Here is a 22481-nt window from a genome sequence, read left to right as displayed (position 1 = left end):
TTTTTGACAGTAGCCATTCTGACAGGTGTGAGGTGGTATCTCATCGTGGTTTCAATGTGCTTTTTTCCCTGATGATGAATGATGTTGAGCATGTTTTCATGTGTCTGTTGGCCATACGGATGTCTTCTTTGGAAAAGTGTCTATTCCACTCTTCTGCCCACTTTTTAACTGGATTGCTTTTAGTGTTGAGTTTTAGGAGTTCTTTCAAATTGCTCAAGTTTTAATCTACATTAGTTGTTCTACTCCTTTATATAGAAAGATCATTTTAAATCTATGAACTTACCCATATAGATAGGAGTCCCACATGTGGTCTGCAGCATGGCTTCACTCCTACCCTGCTTCTTCACAGCTAAGCCAAAATCAGTCACCTAGAAGAAGAAACCCAGTCACCTGGTTTCCTGTCCCAGAGTTCACTCATTCTGAAAGTAGGAGTTCTAATCGCTTCTCGGCCTTTTGGCTAAGATCAAGTGTGAAAGTAGGAGTTCTGCCGCATTGTAATTGCACTGTATTTAATTCAGGGATTCTTGAGGATGGAGGGGTTTTATTTGTATTACTAATAAGGACTTTGCTTTCACTTCCCTTCCACCCCTCTTTGTGAAGAAGAAAAACCTTGTTGGTAAAGAGAAGGCTGGTTTCTCCTATCTGGAGCAAACACCCATGATATTGATTGATTGTTCCTTCTAATTAAACTTACCGGCTCAACATGGGAAGTTCTATTTTGAAAGAAGGCATTTAGCTTTTTCAGATTAAAAAAAAAAGTTATTTTTAAAAACCTCTTTCATTGTAGAATGCATTCTGGCCTTAGTAGGTTTACTCTCTATTTTTCTGACACTCAAGCTCTGTTCCAGTTTAAAGCACCGTTATAAATGCAGTCATTATCCTTGGCAGCACTCACAGAAACGGCCCCCTTTTTAAAATTATTTATAAGACACTATCTCTGGTAAATACCATCTTCTCTTTGCTATGACTTCCTTTGTGTTTCTAGAGTATACTAACTAAAACAATTATGACGCTATTAAAAACTACAAGAAGCAAATTAACAGGGAATAAAGGCGACCGTGGAGCTAGAAATACACGGGAGGCCCTGCTGCGACTGCACTCTTCCTGCTCTGTTCCAAATCGTGGTCAGGACACAGTTGGTTATTAAATATTCAGTATGTGCCCTTGGTCTTGTCTCCCAAGTTGGAACAGCCTTGGGCTGAAAGCAAAAAAACAGGCACATTTATTGATCATACAACCAAAGATAGGCTCGTGGTCCACAGACACTGAATGCAAAGTTTCCAGGGCCTTCTGGAGTAGAAAATGTTCCTATCAGTACGTGATACCACTATTTTTCTAAACAGAATGATCGATTTCTCCAGGAGTTTTCACAATTATCTCACTTGGAGGATTATAATATGTATCTTTTCTCCACAGAAAATCTACACAGATATCAAATATACAAAAGGTTTCACGATCAATTCAGTTCTTTAGAGAGCAAACATTCCCTCATTTACCAAATATTAAGTGAGCACATACTATGTTTTCAGACATTACTCTAGGTACCAACAATCAATAAAACATGTATGATTCCTGCCCTCACAGAGTTTAAAATGAAAATATTCAAGAATATTTATTTACTTTGGTAAAACAACAATGCTGTTAAACTCACTTATATTACATAGGGATTTAGCTTCTGCAACAAAATGAGTTATTCACAGACAACATTTTATTCCTAAATTAACACATTCATATATTTTGAAAGCAGCCACTATTAAAGTGCTAAGTAATAAATAATGTATCCTATCATTTATTTGACATTAAGGAACACTTAATTTGAATAAAATCTTGAGGAATAAACACTTGGCACATTAATTGTGCTTAGGACATAAATATTAATACCCAGGAAAATTTTCAATGAGAAATACAGACTTTAGTGTTAATTTAGTATCAAAGGCACAGCCAAGGTGTTTTTTTTTTCCTCTAAATCTGTAACACATTTACATCAAATTACCAGGCATAAATTTGAAATTAATTAGAATTCAGAGCATCTGTTTGCTTCTTTAACTAATGATTTAGAACTATCCAAATGAATATCTACTTTAAAAAAGATTCAATAGCACTACCTAACTTGTAAAATTATTCTTGTCAGTTACAACCTCTTTTGTAAAAATTTTATCTTTATTTTATTTTGTTTTAATTTTTTAACATTTATTTATTTTTGAGAAAGAGAGAGAGAGAGAGAGAGCACGAGCTGGGGAGGGGCAGAGAGAGGGAGACACAGAAGTCAAAGCAGGCTCCAGGCTCCGAGCTGTCAGCACAGAGCCCAATGTGGGGCTTGAACTCATGAGCCGTGAGATCATGACCTGAGCCGAAGTCGGATGCTCAATTGAGCTACCCAGGTGCCCCAAGTTTTATTTTTATTTTTTTTAGCACAAGACACTTATTTTCTGGCTGCTCAAAAGCTTCCAAAATATATTTAAAAAGAGGATGTACTTTGCCACTTTGCTATCAAACTGTTTACAGGCAAATATTTACCATGATTTCTAATACCTTATCTTACCTTTATACTGAAGTTCATTTCATTGTTATCATCAGTAAAGCTGCTTTTGACCATTATGTTTTCCAGTTTTAGATCTCTGTGTACTATATCTACCAAGAAAAGAAACAACAAATCAAAGGAATAGTGAATGACAGGAGAATAGAGGGGATACAAATATAACAAATATATATAGCTGACAAGTTAATGTCCACTGTTAAAAACTTTGGATAAATAAATACATACATACATACATACATACATACATACATAAATAAATAAATAAATAAATCATACATACATACAAAACTTTGGGGAGGGCCAAGCACAATTCTGTCCTGTTCTATTTCCTTCTATTCAAATCCCTTTTCTCCACGTGTTTAACTTTAAGCAGCCCTTTTCTTTAACTCTGTCCTCTCCCCCACCCCCCTACTGCTCTAGCAGATGCTCTTCATGACTGGTGGCCTAATGAGTGGGACAGAGGATCCTGCCCAAAATCCGGCATTCCCAGAGGAGGGAGACCATTGTAGTTACAACCCCAGTAAGGTTTCCCATATCCTTAGGTCTTCAAATAGAGGATTACTTCTTTACTTCCATGCATATGTTATTGCCAATATAAACATTTAACATACTGCAACTTAACTACATGTATACAAACTGCACTCATTTCAATATATTTTTCTACAACATAAGCACAAACTTTCCTAACTCTTTATATGTTAAAATACAAAGCAAACAAATGAAAACCCCGAGACACAAAATCTCCAGTTGAACATGTCAAACATCAGGTAAGATTTTATGTACATGCAAATAATCATGTGCCAAAACATTTCCTCTGCAAGTGACTAATTCACTTCATATCCATAGCAATCATTTCCCCAGACTTAAAAAAGTTACACGTACAATTGCTGGAAAAATGTAGCTGAAGAGCCCTGGAATGGCAATTCTACCTAATCACTTATAGTTCCCTTACCCAGTTCCCAACCTGTGTTTTTGGAATTTTTATGTTTCCGTTACTTTGCTTATTTATCTCTTCTGACATAAATACCACCCAATAAGTCTCCCTACTGCCTCCATCATTCTTTATAATTGTTTTCTTTGCTATTCTTGCCCACTTCGGAATAATTTTATCAAGTTCCATGAAAAATCCTGTGGAAATTTTGGTTGGCATTATACTGAATTTATAGCTCAATGTGGGAGGATTGACATTCATATAATATTAAGCCCTTGATTTCCTGCCCTTGCAAAAATTGTTGCCCCTGCCTGGAAAGCCCTCCCCTCTTTTTTGTCTGAATTTGTATTCCTCAGCTCAAATTTGTTTCCTCTGTGAATCCTTCTCTGGCTTTTCAGGTCAACTGAGGCACTTACATTCCTATGCTCCTTGCACTGTACATGGCTCTCCATTAGAGAAATTATCACATTGAATTACAGTTTGCTTTCTATACTCAATCTCCCACTAGGCTGAGTTCCTTAAGGGGCGGGGCCTTGTCTTTTAATCTTTCTAACTCTGGATCCAACCACATGTAGAACTCCCTCAGGAAATATCTGCGGAATGGACCCCTGGGTCCATTCTAATACTAGCTCTGCCACACCTCACCATGTCACTTCACCTCTCTGGAACAAACTTTTCTCTCATCTGTATAATGAGAAGGTGTTAAAGTCACGTGAGGGCCAAATTAACCTTGAAGAGAAAAAGGAGGTGCCTGAGGAAAAGTAGTGGCAGTAACATCAAAGAACAGTAAAGCAATTAGAATAATTTTTACATGTGGCTTTTAAGGTAGTGAACCTATTCTGTATGATACTAGAATGGCAGATTCATGTCATTATATGTTTCTCAAAACTGACAGAATGTACACCACCAAGAGTGAACCCTGATGTGAACCATGGGCTTTGGGTGATAACAGTGTGTCAGTGTAGGCTCATCAGTTGTAACATGTGTACCATTCTGGTGGGGATCTTGCTAACTGGAGGAGGCTGTGCATGTATGGACAGGGGTAGACGGGATATCCCTATACCTTCTGCTCAGTTTTGCTACAAACCTAAAACTACTGTAAAAATTAAATCTAAAAAACAAAAAACAACAAAAAAGCCTAGAATATATAGACTTTAATATATAGAATATATATATATATACACACACACACAGAATATATAGATTTTTATTTAAATTCCAGTTAGCGTGTAGTGTATATAAGCATATAGTGTAATATAAGTTCCAGGCATCTAGTGATTCAACACTTCCATACAATATAAGTGTTTTGAAATTTCACTTTTATTATTGACTTGTCTACTTTTGTTTTGATAAGATTAGCAGCTTTTCAAAGTGTTGAATAGAAATATTCATCCTTGTCCGTGTACAATGTAATGTATACTTGCCTTGTTTCTAATTAAAATATATTTATTATATTTAATTAAAGTTTCTAAAAGAAAAAAACTTTAGAAAGTTTTTAAAATAAAATTTTCTGTTTTAGTGGGGATTATTTCTGTGACTATGAATCCTGAATACAATCACTCTTAAACAAAAGTGCTGTCTGCATTCATGGAGTCAACCAGCCGAATGACCCTCTTCTTACCCTTATTGTGAAGATATGCTATAGCTGATGCGAGACTTTGAATGATCCACCTTGTCTCATTCTCTGAGAAATGCCCTTTCCTATCCAGAATTTCTTTGAGTTCTCCATCCTCACAAAGCTCCATCACCAGGTACATTTTCTGACATTGTATTTTTGAAAAGAGAGAGAGAGGGCAAATTATACAGTTGAGAATTTTTAAAATGTTATATATTGCACATACATAGTAGAAATATTATCATAATCTAAATCATCAATCTACTCATTCAAAATTATTTATTACCTATCATGCACAAGATACTCTGCAGGATGCCAGAGGAACAACGAGGCATAAGGCATAGATCTTAACCCTGAAGGAGTTCACAGTATAGTCACAAATACAATATCGTATGGTACGTGTTAATCAAAGAAGTATAGCCAAAATGCCATGAGGTTACAGAGGAAAGGAGCCCCTGTTTAAAGAATGCTCACTGAGGAGGTAACACTAAACGCAGGTTTTTATACCTGAATCGGGACTTATGCTTAGAGAATGGGGGTAAGAACAGGATTAACACATGGTATTCGCAAAAACTCCAAAGACTGAAACAGCGCTGACTGTTGAAAGAAGAACAGATATCTCAGTGTTACTACTACTGGGAGTTTGGTAGGGTGGAGAACAGTGGAGTGGAGAGGGGCGAGGCTAGGAAAAACAGGTTAGTGCCAGGTTGTAAAGATTCTTGGATGTCACACAGAGGAGTTTGCAATTTTTCCCCCATATGCAGGAAGGAGTCACTGAAGTCTTTTAAGCTGGTGTCTGGAGTGGGGGGAAAGGTGTGTGCTATTGTTAAGTCTGCCTTTTTTTTTTTTTTTTTATTTTTTTTTTCAACGTTTTTTTTTTTTTTGGGACAAAAGAGAAAGAGCATGAACAGGGGAGGGGCAGAGAGAGAGGGAGACACAGAATCGGAAACAGGCTCCAGGCTCTGAGCCATCAGCCCAGAGCCCGACGCGGGGCTCGAACTCACGGACCGCGAGATCGTGACCTGGCTGAAGTCGGACGCTTAACCGACTGCGCCACCCAGGCGCCCCAAGTCTGCCTTTCTAACTGAACACTCTAACAGCAATGTAGAGCAGGGCTCAGCAAACTTTTTCTCTAAAGGCCTGATCCAGATAGTAAATAGTTTTGCCTTTGTAGGTTGTACAATCTCTTTTGCAACTACTCAGCTCTGCTGTTATAGCATAACAGCAGCCATAAACAACACAACAAAACTTTATCTATGGACTTTGAAATTTTAGTTTCATATGCTTTTCATATGCCATCAAATATTTACCCTTTAAATTTTTTCCAGCCATTTAAAAATGTACAAAAACGTAGCTTACAGGCCATAAAAAAAATAGGCAGCGTGCCAGATTGGGCTTGCATGCTATAGTGTGATGACCTTTGTGTACGGGGGGTAGATGCCAGGCACAGAATGGACACAAGAAGGGGGAGAAGAAAAATACATGAAAATTACCTAGGAGGAAGAAATAGCGGGACTTAGTAACTAACTGGTTACATGCAGGAAAAAGCCAGGGGTAAAATGCCTCTTCCATATTTGCTTTTTATGTTGATGCATATTAAGACCACATCGGGTTTTCTAGAAGTCATTTCTTGAGTCAAAAAGATTCACAGGCAACTAAAATGCAAGCCTTTTTCATATCTGTTGCAATTCAGTCGTAGACTACCCTCCACGGCCCCATTCCATCCTCCACAGCTAAATTTTTGTAATTTCTTTTTTAATTTGGGGGTCTGATTCTATTCTATAGCCGCTACTAATGCAGCATCTGTATTCAATCGGCAAGCATGAAAATAGGAATAGAAGATTAACACCCTTTCTTCCAACAGTCAAAATTCAAATCCACTAAACCTCAGGATGCTTTGGAATTTCAAAAGTAACTAAAGAATTGTGCAAAGTCTAACACATAAATAAGCTTTTGAACTATGCCATCGTATTTCCACTGATAGCACTGTAGGGATCATAAGTGGTATGTGAACTATTTGGAAAGAAGAGTTACTTTAGCCGTGCTTACAACATAAATTGATGTCAAGTTTAAATATGAAAGTTGATAAAAGGTATATCAATAAAAGTTTTTTATAAGTCTTTTTATAATTATTAGAAATCATTGTGTAGATCTGGAGAACATTTGGATTCACAAAAAAACCATAACATAGTCTGACTTAATGACAGTTCTAATACCATGGTCTATCCAATCAGGTAACAATTTCCATTCATCTTTAAGATGACCTAGAAGGTCTAAGTATTTGAGTTGGGGAGGGAAGGAGAGGGGGCAGATCTGACCTATGTGAATCAAGGGCCAGCAGTACATTAAAAAACAAACAAACAAACAAAAAAACCCACCACAACAAACCAATCACAGATGATAATTTCCTCTGCCTTCAAACTATTCTAGATTTGGACTCCCACTTGTGCCCAAGATGGAGTAACAGAGACTAGACTGACCCTCTCTCCTGAAACAACTTAAGAAATGGACAAAATATATAAAACAGCAATTTTCAGACATTAGACATTAGGCAGCATAGGGTGATGACTCCTGAAAGAGAGGAAACACATGAGCCAAGCCCCATGATCATCCTACCTTACTGTCCAGAGAGGATCTGTAGGCCATGAGGCAGTGAGAAGGAATACAAAGAGAGCCTAACAGTCTCCATGAATTGAGGAAATTGAACAGGGAGTCCAGGAAGGCCAAGACAACTAAATTTCACAGGGCAGAGTACCAAAAGAGGAGAAAGCTGTACACAGAGAAAGCTCCATAGATTTGCAGAGGCTCCCCGTCAAGTCTTCAGCAGAGTCCTGTTCAGTTTATGTGTATGAGGGAACTACCCAAAGCTGGGTAAAGAACCATGCAAGAGGAGCAGAGGGAACAATAACTGGAGCTTACACATGGCCAGAAAGAGCCTGTATTCCCATTAGCCAAAGTGGAAAATCTCATAATTCACAGGACATCAGGTAAAGTACTCTCAAAGGGTCTTACTTCTGTAGTAAGAAAAAACTAGCCCTAGATCAAAGACTGCTCTGGTATCATCTAACAAAGCTTAAACAAGCTTCAGAAGTATCAAACTGTTTCCAACTAACTATGTCTTGCAATAAAGCTCAAGAGTAGTTATAAGAACATAAAAATATCTAGCAACCTATCAAAAACTAACAGGCATACGAAGAAGCAGGAAAATATAACCCATAATGGAAAAAAAAAGTCAGTCAATTGAAATTGACCTAGAAATGACATATATGATAAAATTAGTAGAAAAGAATGCTATAAGTTATTATAACTATATTTAAGGAGGAGTAAATATAGAGCATGTTAAATAGAAACATGGAAGATACAGAAAAGAATCAAATCAAATTTCCATTGGAAAAGATAAGTAGCACACATGATGTTACAGAAAAAGAGATTACTGAATCTGAAGACATCGCAAGGAAAAGTATACCAAAGAAAACAAAGGAAAAAGTAAGCTGTGGACAATATCAAGCAACCTAACATTCTAACATGGATACTTGGAGTAGAAGGCAGAAAAAGCATTTGAACAAATAATGGCCAATGATTTGCTTAAATTTGATAAAAACCATAAACTCACAGATCTAAGAGGCTCCATGAACCCCAAGCACAAGAAACATGAAGAAAACTACAGCAAGGCACAATATAATCAAATTGATTAAAACTGATGACAAAGAGCAAAACTATTTTAACATGATTTGGGGATTAAAAAATAACAACTCGGGGCGCCTGGGTGGCGCAGTCGGTTAAGCGTCCGACTTCAGCCAGGTCACGATCTCGCGGTCCGTGAGTTCGAGCCCCGCGTCGGGCTCTGGGCTGATGGCTCAGAGCCTGGAGCCTGTTTCCGATTCTGTGTCTCCCTCTCTCTCTGCCCCTCCCCCGTTCATGCTCTGTCTCTCTCTGTCCCCAAAATAAATAAACGTTGAAAACAAAATTTTTTTTTAAATAAAAAAATAAAAAATAACAACTCGAAGACTAAAAAGAACAGACTTTTGGGCATCATTGCCGTATACTGCTCCCATAAAGGATAACTGTGGCCTTTCGTAGTTATCAAGCACTCCTAGTGAATCAAGCATACTACATAACCCAAACTGACTAATTCTGCCTCAGAAACTGACAAAGGCAACAAAGAACAATAGCTAACAATTAAAGAGACAGATGCTTTATATCCATTTTCCCATTTAATCCTTCAACAACCGTAAGGAATAAACCCACCGGCCCAATCAAAGGATGCAGAGACTCAGAGCACAGTGAAGTGAGGCTTTAATTAAACAACATTCTTGCGAGTGGGTGTCTGACAGACAGGCACCCTCAGGACATTTACAGCAGATAATTTATTTCCTAGCACAAGAGTCCCTCCCCTGGTTCCTCACTGGCTGAGGAACCTACAGAGGTTACAGCCTTACCGGGGCATTGCCGAGATCCGCGTAAGGCAAAAAGTAATCTGATTGGAACAAATGTACATTCCCTGAGGTGACGCAGAGACTTTCAGTCCCTCCTCCCTTTGTTCTTTGGCTCATGCTCACTGCAAAGCCCACGAAAATAAGCCCCAGAAACGGAGAGGGGAAGAAGAACCGGGAAGCGAAGTGTCTTAGGGTTTGGGACTCCATTGTGTGTGGGGGCGGGGGTGGGGAAGATTTGTACATATTTCCAATAGGTTGTAAACCTACTGTTACTAGACAGCACAGCTTTTATTTGGTATTTCTGAGAATGAGTCGTCTCCCTTCTCACACAACCAAATGAGGTCGATACTATTATTAAACCCATTTTACAAATGAGGAAACTAAAGTATAGAGAGGTTGGATAACAACATGGTCTCCCGGCTAATAAGTAGTGGAGCCAGGATTCGAATGCACAGGCGATCTGAGCCCAGAGTCCACATGCCTAACCACTACACTATACCGCCTCCAAGCAGAGAAACGCCCAAACCCACAGGCACTAAACAATCTGGAGGCATGATGGCAAATAACTCAGGCTTCAGAACAACTGTAAATAAAAATTACAGGCATTTAAAGAGAGGAATGATAACATCTAGGGAAGAAAGAAGATTAAACACATTGGTAAAACACAGATGGTAAAATATCTTCTACACAGTGCCAAATATACCCATGCCAACTTTCTTATAAAGCTAACCTTGCAAAATTACAACAATATTCTAAGAGATTCTAATGGAGACACCAAAGCCCAAAACAAAAGGAAAGCCATCTCTAAGGAAGCTCTAATTACTATCTGTTTGTGTATGAAGTTGCTTCAATTGTAAACATTTGTTTTCAACAAGCCACCCAGAAATATCACTAAAGACATCAATCTAATCATCAGACACCTAATTATATAATCAATAATAAAAGTCCTCCAGAATGCCCTCATCAATCTCCAGTGACAGACACATGCCATGGACAGGAACACCTGTGCCCTACAGGGGTGACTGCAGAAGGGAGTGATGTTCATCTGTAATAGTAACAACTTTCAAAGTGCAGCACCTGAACAAGCCTTACCTTAGGCGTCTCAAACACTTGTTCCAGATGTATGATATGTTCATGTTTCACACTTTTCAGGATATTCACCTCCCGTTCAAGTAGCTTCACAGCAGAGCTTCCAGCCTTTCACAATGAGGACGCATAGATTTCACATATGAATGTCACTAATACAAACCTCAATATAAAAGTTACAGTCATTTTTATATCTTTTCCTACATTTTCTGGAGAAGTTCCCTTTCCAAAAGATAATATGCAACTAATTTCCACGATAAGATTAAATTATGGCCCTTCTTTCCTTTGTCCAATTTTAAGTTATATATAATTTGGCCTCAAGCCACATCTGTTTCTTGGACTGTTTCTATAAATTAACCACAACATGGTCTCTGTCCCCTGAGAGAATTGTTCCAGTTTTTAAAATGCCTTTTGGTATTTCCTTCAAAATCATGTTAATCCTGTGATGTTAGCATAATAAAACCAAAATCTACTTTCCAGTGACATCATTTGGAGAAGCTAAAAACAAAATGTTTTTCTTTTGTTGTTTTGTTTTGAAGATATATGTGTGCATATATATATATATATATATGCTTTTATTTACCTATTTATATGTTTGTATTTATATACAAAATAGGCAGTGAGATTCTACACCTAGCCCTGCAATATGTCACTTCCTGATACCCCCAGCTTCTAAGAGAGAGACAGAGAGAGAGATCTTACCTTCAAAAAAAATTTTTTAACGTTTATTCATTTTTGAGAGACAGAGAGACAGAGCACGAGCAGGGAAGGGGCAGAGAGAGGGAGACACAGAATCCGAAGCAGGATCCAGGCTCTGAGCTTTCAGCACAGAGCCCAGAGAGATCTTACCTTCAGACCAACCTAACTCCAGCTTTATCTCCTTACATGTAACCTTTAACCATACCTGATGGCAAAAGGCAAAGGCAGGCACATCCCAGGGAGCGCAAATCAGGGTACAATTGATTTTCTACAGTCATCTCAGAAATTCTATAAGGGCCTTTTCTACCCTCACCACCATTACCACCACCCCAATCATCCCCCCTTGTTGATATCTAAATTACCAGCATTGCCCTTATTCACATAAAAACATCCCTGAAAGGGACGACAAAGGTCTTATCCCTCTGCCCCACCCCCATGCCACCACCAAGGTTAGAAAATGCGTAATAGTTCTTCAAGGACTGCAAAAAGATGGATCACATGGCAAATTTTACCTAGTTAAAATTTTACCTAGAGTCATCCCTGCATCCAATTACCTTTACCCTTCAACCATTACCATCTCAGAATGAGTAGGAAACTGCCTACCACTACGCCCTAGGGTGAAAGTCAACAATTAAAGGTTAAAGGGTCAAGAGAAACAGTAACTGTGAGGAGTGAATTCTTATCCAGACTAGACATGGAAAGTTACCACAATTTCTCCTAAACAAGTCTCAATTCCATTCCTACCTCCCTCCCCAAATGGCCTAACCTGCATATAATACAGTAAAATATATTGTCCAATTCATAAATTGAGTATATAAATTTATTTTACTATATTAGTGCCTATAAATGCTCATCATCAGTATGTGTATGCAAGATTTTGAAATCCTAAAGTTGCATGCAGGTACCCTACTATATAACCCTAAAATCTAACCCTTAGCCCTCCCTGACACCAAAGGGGCAAAGGAAACAACATCCCATGTAGCACGATGGTTCTAGAATTCTAAAGATTTCCAGAAAGTCTCTAGATCTCCCTTTATTAAGATTTGTATGTTATTTTATTAAACTTTAGAGAGAAATGGTATGTAATTTTCTATAGTCTGTTTTAAAGAATACATAAAACTTACTATTTCACTTTGTAAATGTAATATTAATCATCACAAACCCAAGAAAAAAAAACACCATCTTTTGTCTTTTCCCAGGCACAGAGGTTTTTTAAAAGCTGATGAAATGATCAGGTGTAAAGCCTGAGACTCTCTCTTAAAGACAAGCCCAGTCATTGTCCACTCCAGGAGAAATCCAGTGAGAAAAACAGTGGCTACAAGTAAACAGCACAGTTGACAGTTGCTGAAAAAGTGGTTCAAACGGGAAGAGCAGGTGGGATGAATAATCAGAGACTTAGCTAACAATGAGGATATAGGGAATCAAAGGAGAGGAAAGGATAAGAGGAAAGCCGTTGGAACTACACTGGGAGAGAACACTGAGACTTCAGTCTAGCTAAGCCATATCTAGCCCTTAGCCCTACAGCTACACAGACATAGAATCAGCCCTTACTTTCAACTCATTCCGAAGAACTTTACCCTTATTTGGTCATACTGGTTACATTAGTTGATCCTTCATTTGCTTTTCCCAGATACATGAGTTCAAGAATAGGTCCCTTCCCAGAAGGCTAGGGAAATGGCCACACTTATCCAGGGGAACAGCCCAGGCCCTGCCCTCAGAGGCAGCTGTTAGTGTGAAAACTATACCACCTACCCCACCCTGCCCTGGCACCGTGCCCTCAGTGTGATGCTGCTAATAAGTCTTACCTTGTCTTTGTTCACTTTTTTAATTGCCCACTTAGTTTCTGTTTCCTTGTCTGTAGCTTCAAAGACCATTCCAAAGCTCCCTTGTCCCAATATTCTTCCAAAGGTATAGATTTCCTGGATAAAAAATAAGAGCTCCTTTGTCTCTTTCATCAGGTATTCATCAGGTATTAAAAATGAACGCATAATACTGATAGATACCCAACCAAGGGAAGAGAGTTTCTGCTCCAGGGTAAAATCAAATAGAAGATGCCACCTATTTGATATTAATTAACCAAAAATGAGTTTTGGCAAATCTCATTAATTGCCCTTTGGAGGAAAAACCATGAACATCCCAATGGAGACATACAGAAAACCTCAAAAGTATCAAGATGAATCTCTTACAAACTACAATGAATGAAATGTCTTCATAAGAAAGAGGAGGAATGGAATATTAACGCATACATGAATGTGTTGCTTGTGTGTATAAAATACATTTACCGAAGAAATTATCCCCAAATTCGGAGAGCTGTATTATAAAATCAACACCTATTAACCACTGAATAGCTGCTTTGCCGTTTACCAAGTAACACTTTTTCTTTACTTCATTATTTCTATTAAAAAGCACTTTAGTGGTTTCATTCCTTTTGTTTTAGAAAAAGCAGTATCTGACAGAAATGTTAATGTAAGTCAGCACTGAGAAGAAAATAAAAACCATCCATAGTAACACTATCCAGACCAAGAATCCTTCCACATATTATTTAACTTCTGATGGTAACTGCACTTCCCATGATGAGCATAGCATAATGAGTAGAATTGTCGAATCACTAAGTTGTACACCTGAAACTGAAACTAATGTAACATTGTATGTCAACTACACTTCAACTTTTTTAAAAAAGCATAGCACCTAGAATATAGTAAGCACCCAATAGAAGTTAAGATTATTTAAAAAATAATAATGCACTATTTTTGCCAACACCAGCATCCTGGTTCTCATTGTAAAATAACAAACATGTAACTCATTTACACTTTCTTTTCCTGTTTGGTTGGGGCAGTCTCCTTGATCCAAATCAATATCAGGGTATTAATAAGACTTTCTGGACACATGATGCGTGGGGACTATAATACGACAAAACATCTAAAGTAATGCCACTAGGTGAAGCCTCTGCTGGGTCAGCAGTCAAAGCCTTCCCTGGAGATGCTACTCTATTTCTCTGCAACCACTTTCACCTTTGCCGTGCAAGAGATAAATTAGCTGCTAATCTTCATATCTTCTGCTGCTTACGTTCCTGTCTTACTTTCATAAAAGAAGATTTAATGCCCAACTAATTACTTATCTCCTTCATGAAGGAGTTCCCCGACTTTGCACCTTGGTAACTGTTCCATTATTTTGACTTCCCTCAGTATGTATGCATTGGTCCTCACATATTATTGTTACTCTCTTTCTTACAAATACTTTGGTTCATGTTTTTCTTCCAAGATGATCTAGAAGCTTAAGAAGCTGTTTCTTCTGTATCCTTTAAAAAGCCTACCCTGAAACTTTGTAGGTAAAACATTCATGCTTAGCACATAGTGGGGAAAAGAAGGAAGGAAGGGAGGGAGGGAGGGAGACATGGAGGGAGGGAGGAAGGAAAGAAGGAAGGAAGAAAGAAGAAATGTTTGGCTTCAACATGTTAGACTTTCCTTAGATAGTTCCTTGTGTACATATTTTGTACAAAAATGGATAAAACACAATTTCTGTTTTCTCAGAATTTGTAAGCTACTCAAGAGACAAGATTATCACTTAAGTTATAAAGTCTGAAGTTAAAAAAAAAAATACAAAACAACATTGGGGCCAGAGACCACAGCTAAAATACTGGGAGAATAGGGGAAAACATTACAAAAGAGATGGCTTCTGAGATCAGCATGTGAGGGAACAAAAGCAAATAATCGAGAATCTTTTTTCTATCATCCAAGCAAACAAAGGAAGGAAGGCATTCCACAGGAACAGCAGTGCAAATATGGGAATGAATGAATGAATGAATGAATGAATGAATGAATCAGTAAATGAATGACTCAGTCAACAAATTCAGTCAATAAGCCAGCCAGCCAGGAACCTTCTACACATATACACCTGTGAGAAGTGACAGACCAGTTATGTGGAGTTGAACCCTGGGGTAAGAATGTTGGATTTATGGTCTTGAATGATGCAAATGGCAACTCCTGGACTCACATAGGGTACATCCTGCCCAGGTGACGGTTCCCAAGATGGGACTTTCAGTGATTTATAATTACTTTTTCCCTTCCTTCTTCCTACAACCACTTAACGGTGAGAATCAAAATCAGAAAAACTATGACTAAAAAAAGACAAATATTTTCTTTTTATTATATTTATATGTAACTCCCAATTATGTATTATGAAAAATGAGTAAAATCTCAATTTAAATGGTCATTTATCCCTTTTGTTTTCCACAGAACAAAATGATATAAACTATATAACTATTTCTCCAATTTTTCTTGTTCTTTAAATGAGAAAACTCTCATTTGCTTTTTTAACATATAGAACTACAACTTGGACACAGTATTTTAACACTGTTTAAATAGGATATTTTAAATGAGGAATGGATATAGAAATAGCTCTATTGCCCAACTAGTTTTATAAACTAATCTTTTTCTTCAACTAACTGCTTTGACATAATTACATAGTGGTGAAAATAAGGAGAAAATTACTTCTTGTTTGTAATAATCTTAAGAGGATGCTATAAAAATGGTAATGTAGATCTATTTTTATTGACATAGAATGATATAGTGTAGAGTATGAATGCATGTATGATATGATCCCATTATGAAAATGTGGGTATGTGAAGGTGCTGACATTGATATCTGGAAAGATGGTCATCTAAACATTAAGAGTAGCTATCACTGGATAGTAGAATTTTGGATGACTTTAATTCCTTTTTTATACTCTTCCAAAATGTTTAAAAACTTTAAAATGATCCTGTCCATTTAATAGGACAAGAAAACCTTCAGTTATGCTAGTTAAGATTATTTCCTTAAAAATATGTATATATTTGAAATGTTTCATAATTTAAAACAGGAAAAAAACTGGAAAGAAAAAAATAGAGTAAGACATACATGTATAGAAAAAATAAAAGTAATAAATTTTAAATTCGGTTATATCTGGCTCATGATTTTTATTTTCTTCACTTTTCTATCTATATTTTCCTAATATTTTACAATGAACATATTTTGCTTTTATAAAAGCTCTTAGGGCTAAATTTAAAATTCAGTAAAGTTGTGGATTTTTTAAAAATACAGGTTATTTATCTATTTTTTTTAAATTATTTATCCACTTTGAAAGAGAGACAGAGAGAGTGAGTGGGGGAGAGGCAGAGAGAGAGGAAGAGAGAATCCCAAGCAGGCTCCGTGCCATCACTGTAGAGCCGGGTGCAGGGCTAGAACCCATGAACCATAAGATCATGACCTGAGCCAAAACCAAGACTCGGCCACTTAACCTACTGAGCCATTCAGGCATCCCCCCCAAAAAATACAGGCCTTTTATTTAAAGTGGGAGAATTAAATTTTTCAAGTTAGAATTCTCAGGAAGTTTATCTGATCACTTCAAGTAAATTGTCAAACACTTCTTAACACACTTTTAAAGTTATTTAATGTTGGGGCGCCTGGGTGCCTCAGTCAGTTAAGCAACCAATTTTGGCTCAGGTCATGATCTCACAGTTCATGACTTCAAGCCCTGCATAGGGTTCTGTGCTGACAGCTCAGAGCCTGGAGCCTGCTTCAGATTCCGTGTCTCCCTCTTTCTCTGCCCTTCCACCTCTCTCTCTCTCTCTCTCTCTCTCTCTCTCTCTCTCTCAAAAATAAATGTCAAAAAAAAGTTATTTAATGTTAATTCAATTTTCTTCTTCTAGTTGTTCTTATTGTGGTTCTTTTAATGTGATGTTAAAGGAACACATGTTAATTTCTAAAATGGTAATAATATTCAAACCATAATAATTAGAATCCTTAGAAGAGTAATATTGGTACCCATCCCATCACAGTCTAGAAAAAATGGAGGGGTCCATGAGGAAAATTCTGGCCTCAGTACCAGTCATCAAGGAAATGAACAGCCAAACCATTTCAAGTCATCTGGTCTTTCTCTGTCTTCAAGAGGTCTACACAAAGACCCCAAGATTGTTCTCAGCAACAGGCAAGACATAATGACCAAAATGTTCTCATTTTATTACTAAAAATGTCCTCTGCTTTAATTAAAGTCTATTTGGTTCACTATAAGCAGAAAAAATAATTAGTCTGCATTTTCTTTGGTAAAGACTTTGGCATACTTGAAACTGATTAATTTTCTCTTTTCTTCCCTTCCTTTCCTTAGAAACTAATTTTTAAATCATTTTTGCCACTAACTATTGAGTTACAAGTTCCTAGAAGTTTCAGTTTGCTTTCTATATACCCGAATAGCAGCTCCGTTGTCCATCCTTATGTGAGGAACTTTTCCTTCTGTAATGTTTCCCCGACTCCATTGTTGTTGAGACGTTTTTCTCTCCACATTGGAGGTTTTCAAGGGCTTACACCAAAAGGAATAAAAAAATTAAGATACATTTGTAGTACAAATACAGTACACTTGTATCTTGACAAAATAAGAACCCTAATTTAAATAATATGACAAATCTTTAATGTATGCTATATTTATTGTGTAAAATAAATATTGTCTTTTTTTGTTTTTCAATGTGTGCTATGATATTTATTGTATAAAAGAAATATTGTGCTTTTTATTGTCTTTTTTAAAATTCTAAGTCCTATATGATTCATTGGCTTATTATGCTAGAAGAGACTATAAGAAGCCAGCCATTCAATCTAGTCACCTGAATCCAGGCAAGTCTACATGATAACCTGCATCCCAAATCCATCAGAACTTACCTGATGATTATAGATAAAGAAATTGTGGTTTATATACACAATGGAATACTACTTGGCAATGAGAAAGAATGAAATATGGCCTTTTGTAGCAACATGGATGGAACTGGAGAGTGTTATGCTAAGTGAAATAAGTCATACAAAGAAAGACAGATACCATATGTTTTCACTCTTATGTGGATCCTGAGAAACTTAACAGAAAACCATGGGGGAGGGGAAGAAAAAAAAAAGTTAGAGAGGGAGGGAGCCAAACCATAAGAGACTCTTAAAAACTGAGAATAAACTGAGGGTTGATGGGGGGTAGGAGGGCACCTGTTGGGATGAGCACTGTGTGTTGTATGGAAACCATTGGACAATAAATTTCATATTTAAATAAATAAATAAATAAATAAATAAATAAATAAATATAAAACTTACTGCTCTCAGTCTCCAAAGTTGTGCTGTATCAACTACAATCTTCCATACTGCCTCTTCTCCATAAAGGTAAAATACCCCGCAAACCAATCTTACCAGGTAGTCATAGATTGTAACTAACATACATCAGCTTTGCAAAGTATATTTGATATTCCATCTAGATAACCAGAAATTGTCATAAATAATAACCACCCTATATTTCACTATAACAATGGCCCAAATTCAGATTTAATCCAATTTTTTTTTAATTTTTTTTTAACATTTATTTATTTTTGAGACAGAGAGAGACAGAGCATGAACGGGGGAGGGGCAGAGAGAGAGGGAGACACAGAATCGGAAGCCGGCTCCAGGCTCTGAGCCATCAGCCCAGAGCCTGACGCGGGGCTCGAACTCACGGACCGCGAGATCGAGATCGTGACCTGAGCTGAAGTCGGACGCTCAACCGACTGAGCCACCCAGGCGCCCCCAGATTTAATCCAATTTGAAAGCCAATTCATTTCTGTATAAACCATTAAAAACTAAAGAAGCTGGAATAACATTCCAAATTATTTGTGATCATGGAAAATAACTCAACAGTGGATGGAATTATCATAAAAGAAATTACTAACCAATTTTGCTCACCTCTCACATAAGCAATAAATGTTCCTTTAATAGTTAAGAAGGCAATGATTTGGCTGACAAGGGACCAAGGGATATGGATCAAGCTAAGGATGGGATTAGGAAATAGGATGTCAACTTGTGTTGGGATATAGAAACTTCAATATTTACCATAACTTTCCCAGAGGCACTATCTGTGATGGGTTGGTTTTCTTTTTTTCTGTCTGCTGAAACTTCATATTCTGAGCTGCCCATGCTTGATTCTTGGGACATTTCCACCACAGAGATTGGAGAAAGCCTTCTTCTACAGGCACATACATACAGTACATCTTGCTTAGAAGTAGATGAACAGTTGGAGCATTTTGCACATTGTTTACCAAACCCACTATTGGCCATTTGCTTAACTCTGCAACTAAAGCAACTTGAAGGAAAGAAGTTTCCACTCCTTGAGGAAAAGAACCAGACCAAAAGGGATAAGGTAAGCTGATGGTGAAAACTGTAACTTCCAGTTGGTGAGGTCTTTACAGTACTGATGCACTATACTTATATTCACACATGAGAGCTGCAGAAAGAAAATAAACAATAATTTAGAAGGTTCTTTCTGATTCTGTCACCCTCCTATAAGTTAGAGAAAAACTTAGAGTTAGCACCGAAAGCATCCTGCCTATACATGAAAAGTTAATACTTATAACAAAATTAGGACATATTTCTAAAAACCAATGGATTTTCATCTTTCAAAATTTAATAACCATAAATTGCTGAAAAGCATGGTCTAGGGAAATCAATTTGGTGGGTTGACATCAATTTTTTTTAATTCTAAGAGGATAATATGGGTATTTTGCATAGATCCTTGGTAACTTCTATGAAAGTTCTAATTATGTAAACACACATATAGAGAATGTTTGTGTATGAGTATGTACTGAGTCACAATATAAGAGATACTTTTTATTGAAGTATAATTGACATATAATAGTATATTAGTTTTAGGTATACAACATAATGATTCAACATTTATATACATTACAAAATTATCACCATAAGTCTAGTTACCATCTGTCACCATAAAAAGTTATTATAATATTATTGACTCTATTTCCTATGCTGTACTTTTTACACCCCTGTGACTTATAACTGGAAGTTTGTATCTTTTAATCCCCTTCACCTAGCTCACCCATCCACTCCCTCTTCTTAATGTGGGCTGTGGTAAAAAAAGAAAAAATAATTTAAAATAAAGGCTTAAAAATAGTGATGTAAAACATTCATTTTACTGTGGTTTCAAAATTTAAACCTTACTCAGCTTATTATTAGGGCAAATTCATATTAACAGCTTCACAATGGAGTAGACAATTTGATTTTATAAAACTACTTATTACTAAACCTCTAAGGCAATATTATAAGTATCTTCATTTTTATACTCAAATAGCAAAAAAAAAAGAAAGAAAAAAAGAACTACTGGGTGCAATTTTTTCCTGAGCATAGAAACAGGTATGCCAAGCATACTGGACATACTCTACCTAACTAGAGTTATTGGCAGCTATATGGTGGCAAGTTGGAAAGATGTGAGCAAGTTGGAAAGATGGCAGCTATATGGTGGCCAAGTTGGAAAGATGTGAGTTGGAAAGATGTGAGGAAGGAGAAATGTGCTCTGCAGTACATATAAGAGAATACCTTGAGAAACTTCTGGAAGTAACTGGGAGTACATTATTATGGTTTTTTACCATACTATTTCCTATATTACATAAAAGTATATTTTGTAGTCACAGATTGATAAGGCTAGGGATATATGGAATATACTTTTATTCTTTGAACTGGAATAAGCTTGACCAGGAGAAAAAGTTAGATACCTTTATTTCAGTGAAGAAATGTCTTTCTGGTTTTAGTTGTCTAGGACTAGTTTTCTAATCAGAAACGAGTGCTACCTTTTATCAATTCTTATCTATTGTGATTATATTTTTTCTCATTGGATCTTTTGATATGTTGTGTTCTTTAAAAAGATTTCCTAACATTAAGGCATTCTTACACTTAAAAAGTATGAACCCTACATGATCATGATGGATGATTCTTCTGATGCTAAAAAACTGATACATTTGTATTTGGGGCTTTCAATTACATTCATGCAATCCCTATCAAAATAACAACAGCATTCTTCACAGAGCTACAACAAACAATCCTAAAACTTGTATGGAACCAGAAAAGACCCCGAATAGCCAAAGCAATCTTGAAAAAGAAAACCAAAGCTGGAGTCATCACAATCCCAGACTTCAAGCTGTATTACAAAGCTATAATCATCAAGACAGTATGGTATTGGCACAAGAACAGACACTCAGATCAATGGAACAGAATAGAGAATCCAGAAATGGACCCACAAACGTATGGACAACTAATCTTTGACAAACCAGGAAAGAATATCCAGTGGAATGAAGACAGTCTTGTCAGCAAATGGTGCTGGGAAAACTGGACAGCAACATGCAGAAGAATGAAACTAGACCACTTTCTTACACCATACACAAAAAAAACCCTCAAAATGTATGAAAGACCTAAATGTAAGACAGGAAACCATCTAAATCCTCGAGCAGAAAGCAAGCAAAAACCTCTTTGATCTTGCCTGCAGCAACTTCTTACTCAACATGTCTCTGGAGGCAAGGAAAACAAAAGCAAAAATGAACTATTAGGACCTCATGAAAATAAAAAGCTTCTGCACAGAAAAGGAAACAATCAGCAAAACTAAAAAGCAACCGACAGAATGGGAGAAGATATTTGCAAAGGACATATCAGATAAAGGGTTAGTATCCAAAATCTATAAAGAACTTATCAAACTCAACACCCAAAAAACAAATAATCCAGTGAAGAAATGGGCAAAAGACATGAATAGACAATTTTCCAAAGAAGACATCCAGATGGCTAACAGACACATGAAAAAATGCTCCACATCACTCATCATCAGGGAAATACAAATCAAAACTACAATGAGATACCACCTCACACCTGTCAGAATGGCTAACATTAACAACTCAAGCAAAAACAGATGTTGGCAAGGATGCAGAGAAAGAGGATCTCTTTTGCGTTGTTGGTGGGAATGCAAGCTGGTGCAGCCACTATGGAAAGTTGTATGCAGGTTCCTCAAAAAATTAAAAAAAGAACTACCCTACGACCCAGCACTTGCACTATTAGGTATTTATCCAAGGGATATAGGTGTGCTGTTTCAAAGGTACACATGCAATGTTTATAGCAGCACTATCAACAATAGCCAAAGTATGGAAAGAGCCCAAATGTCCATAGACGGATGAATGGATAAAGAAGATGTGGTATATATATACAATGGAGTATTACTCAGCAATCAAACAGAATAAAATCTTGCCATTTGCAACTACATGGATGGAACTAGAGGGTATTATGCTAAGTGAAATTAGTCAGAGAAAGACGAATATCATATGACTTCACTCATATGAGGAAACGTTTTTTTTAACGTTTATTTATTTTT

At 36.9% G+C, this 22481-nt stretch overlaps 1 protein-coding gene across 5 annotated transcripts in view; it reads right to left on the bottom strand.

Annotated features, from left to right (window-relative positions):
• STK33 (serine/threonine kinase 33) overlaps positions 1-22481 on the bottom strand; it is a 175400-nt gene that overhangs the window by 48849 nt on the left and 104070 nt on the right. For 4 of the 5 annotated variants that reach the window (XM_040456958.1, XM_040456957.1, XM_040456954.1 and 1 more), the window contains exons 2-8: positions 19172-19562; positions 17526-17639; positions 13112-13225; positions 10614-10718; positions 5092-5230; positions 2543-2631; positions 284-368 (exon numbers count right to left, since the gene is read on the bottom strand). In XM_040456958.1, coding sequence (XP_040312892.1) covers positions 284-368; positions 2543-2631; positions 5092-5230; positions 10614-10718; positions 13112-13225; positions 17526-17639; positions 19172-19396 — 871 coding nt within the window. In that variant the 5' untranslated portion in view covers positions 19397-19562. Of the gene's footprint in view, positions 1-283; positions 369-2542; positions 2632-5091; positions 5231-10613; positions 10719-13111; positions 13226-17525; positions 17647-19171; positions 19563-22481 lie in introns of all 5 variants that reach the window. The other variant, XM_040456956.1, reaches the window with a different exon arrangement.

The sequence above is a fragment of the Herpailurus yagouaroundi genome, unplaced genomic scaffold, assembly GCF_014898765.1.
Source record: "Herpailurus yagouaroundi ecotype Mexico unplaced genomic scaffold, PumYag 218, whole genome shotgun sequence".
NCBI lineage: Eukaryota > Metazoa > Chordata > Mammalia > Carnivora > Felidae > Herpailurus > Herpailurus yagouaroundi.
The sequence above is the reverse complement of the archived record's forward strand: the minus strand, read 5'-3'. Positions and strand labels throughout refer to the sequence as shown.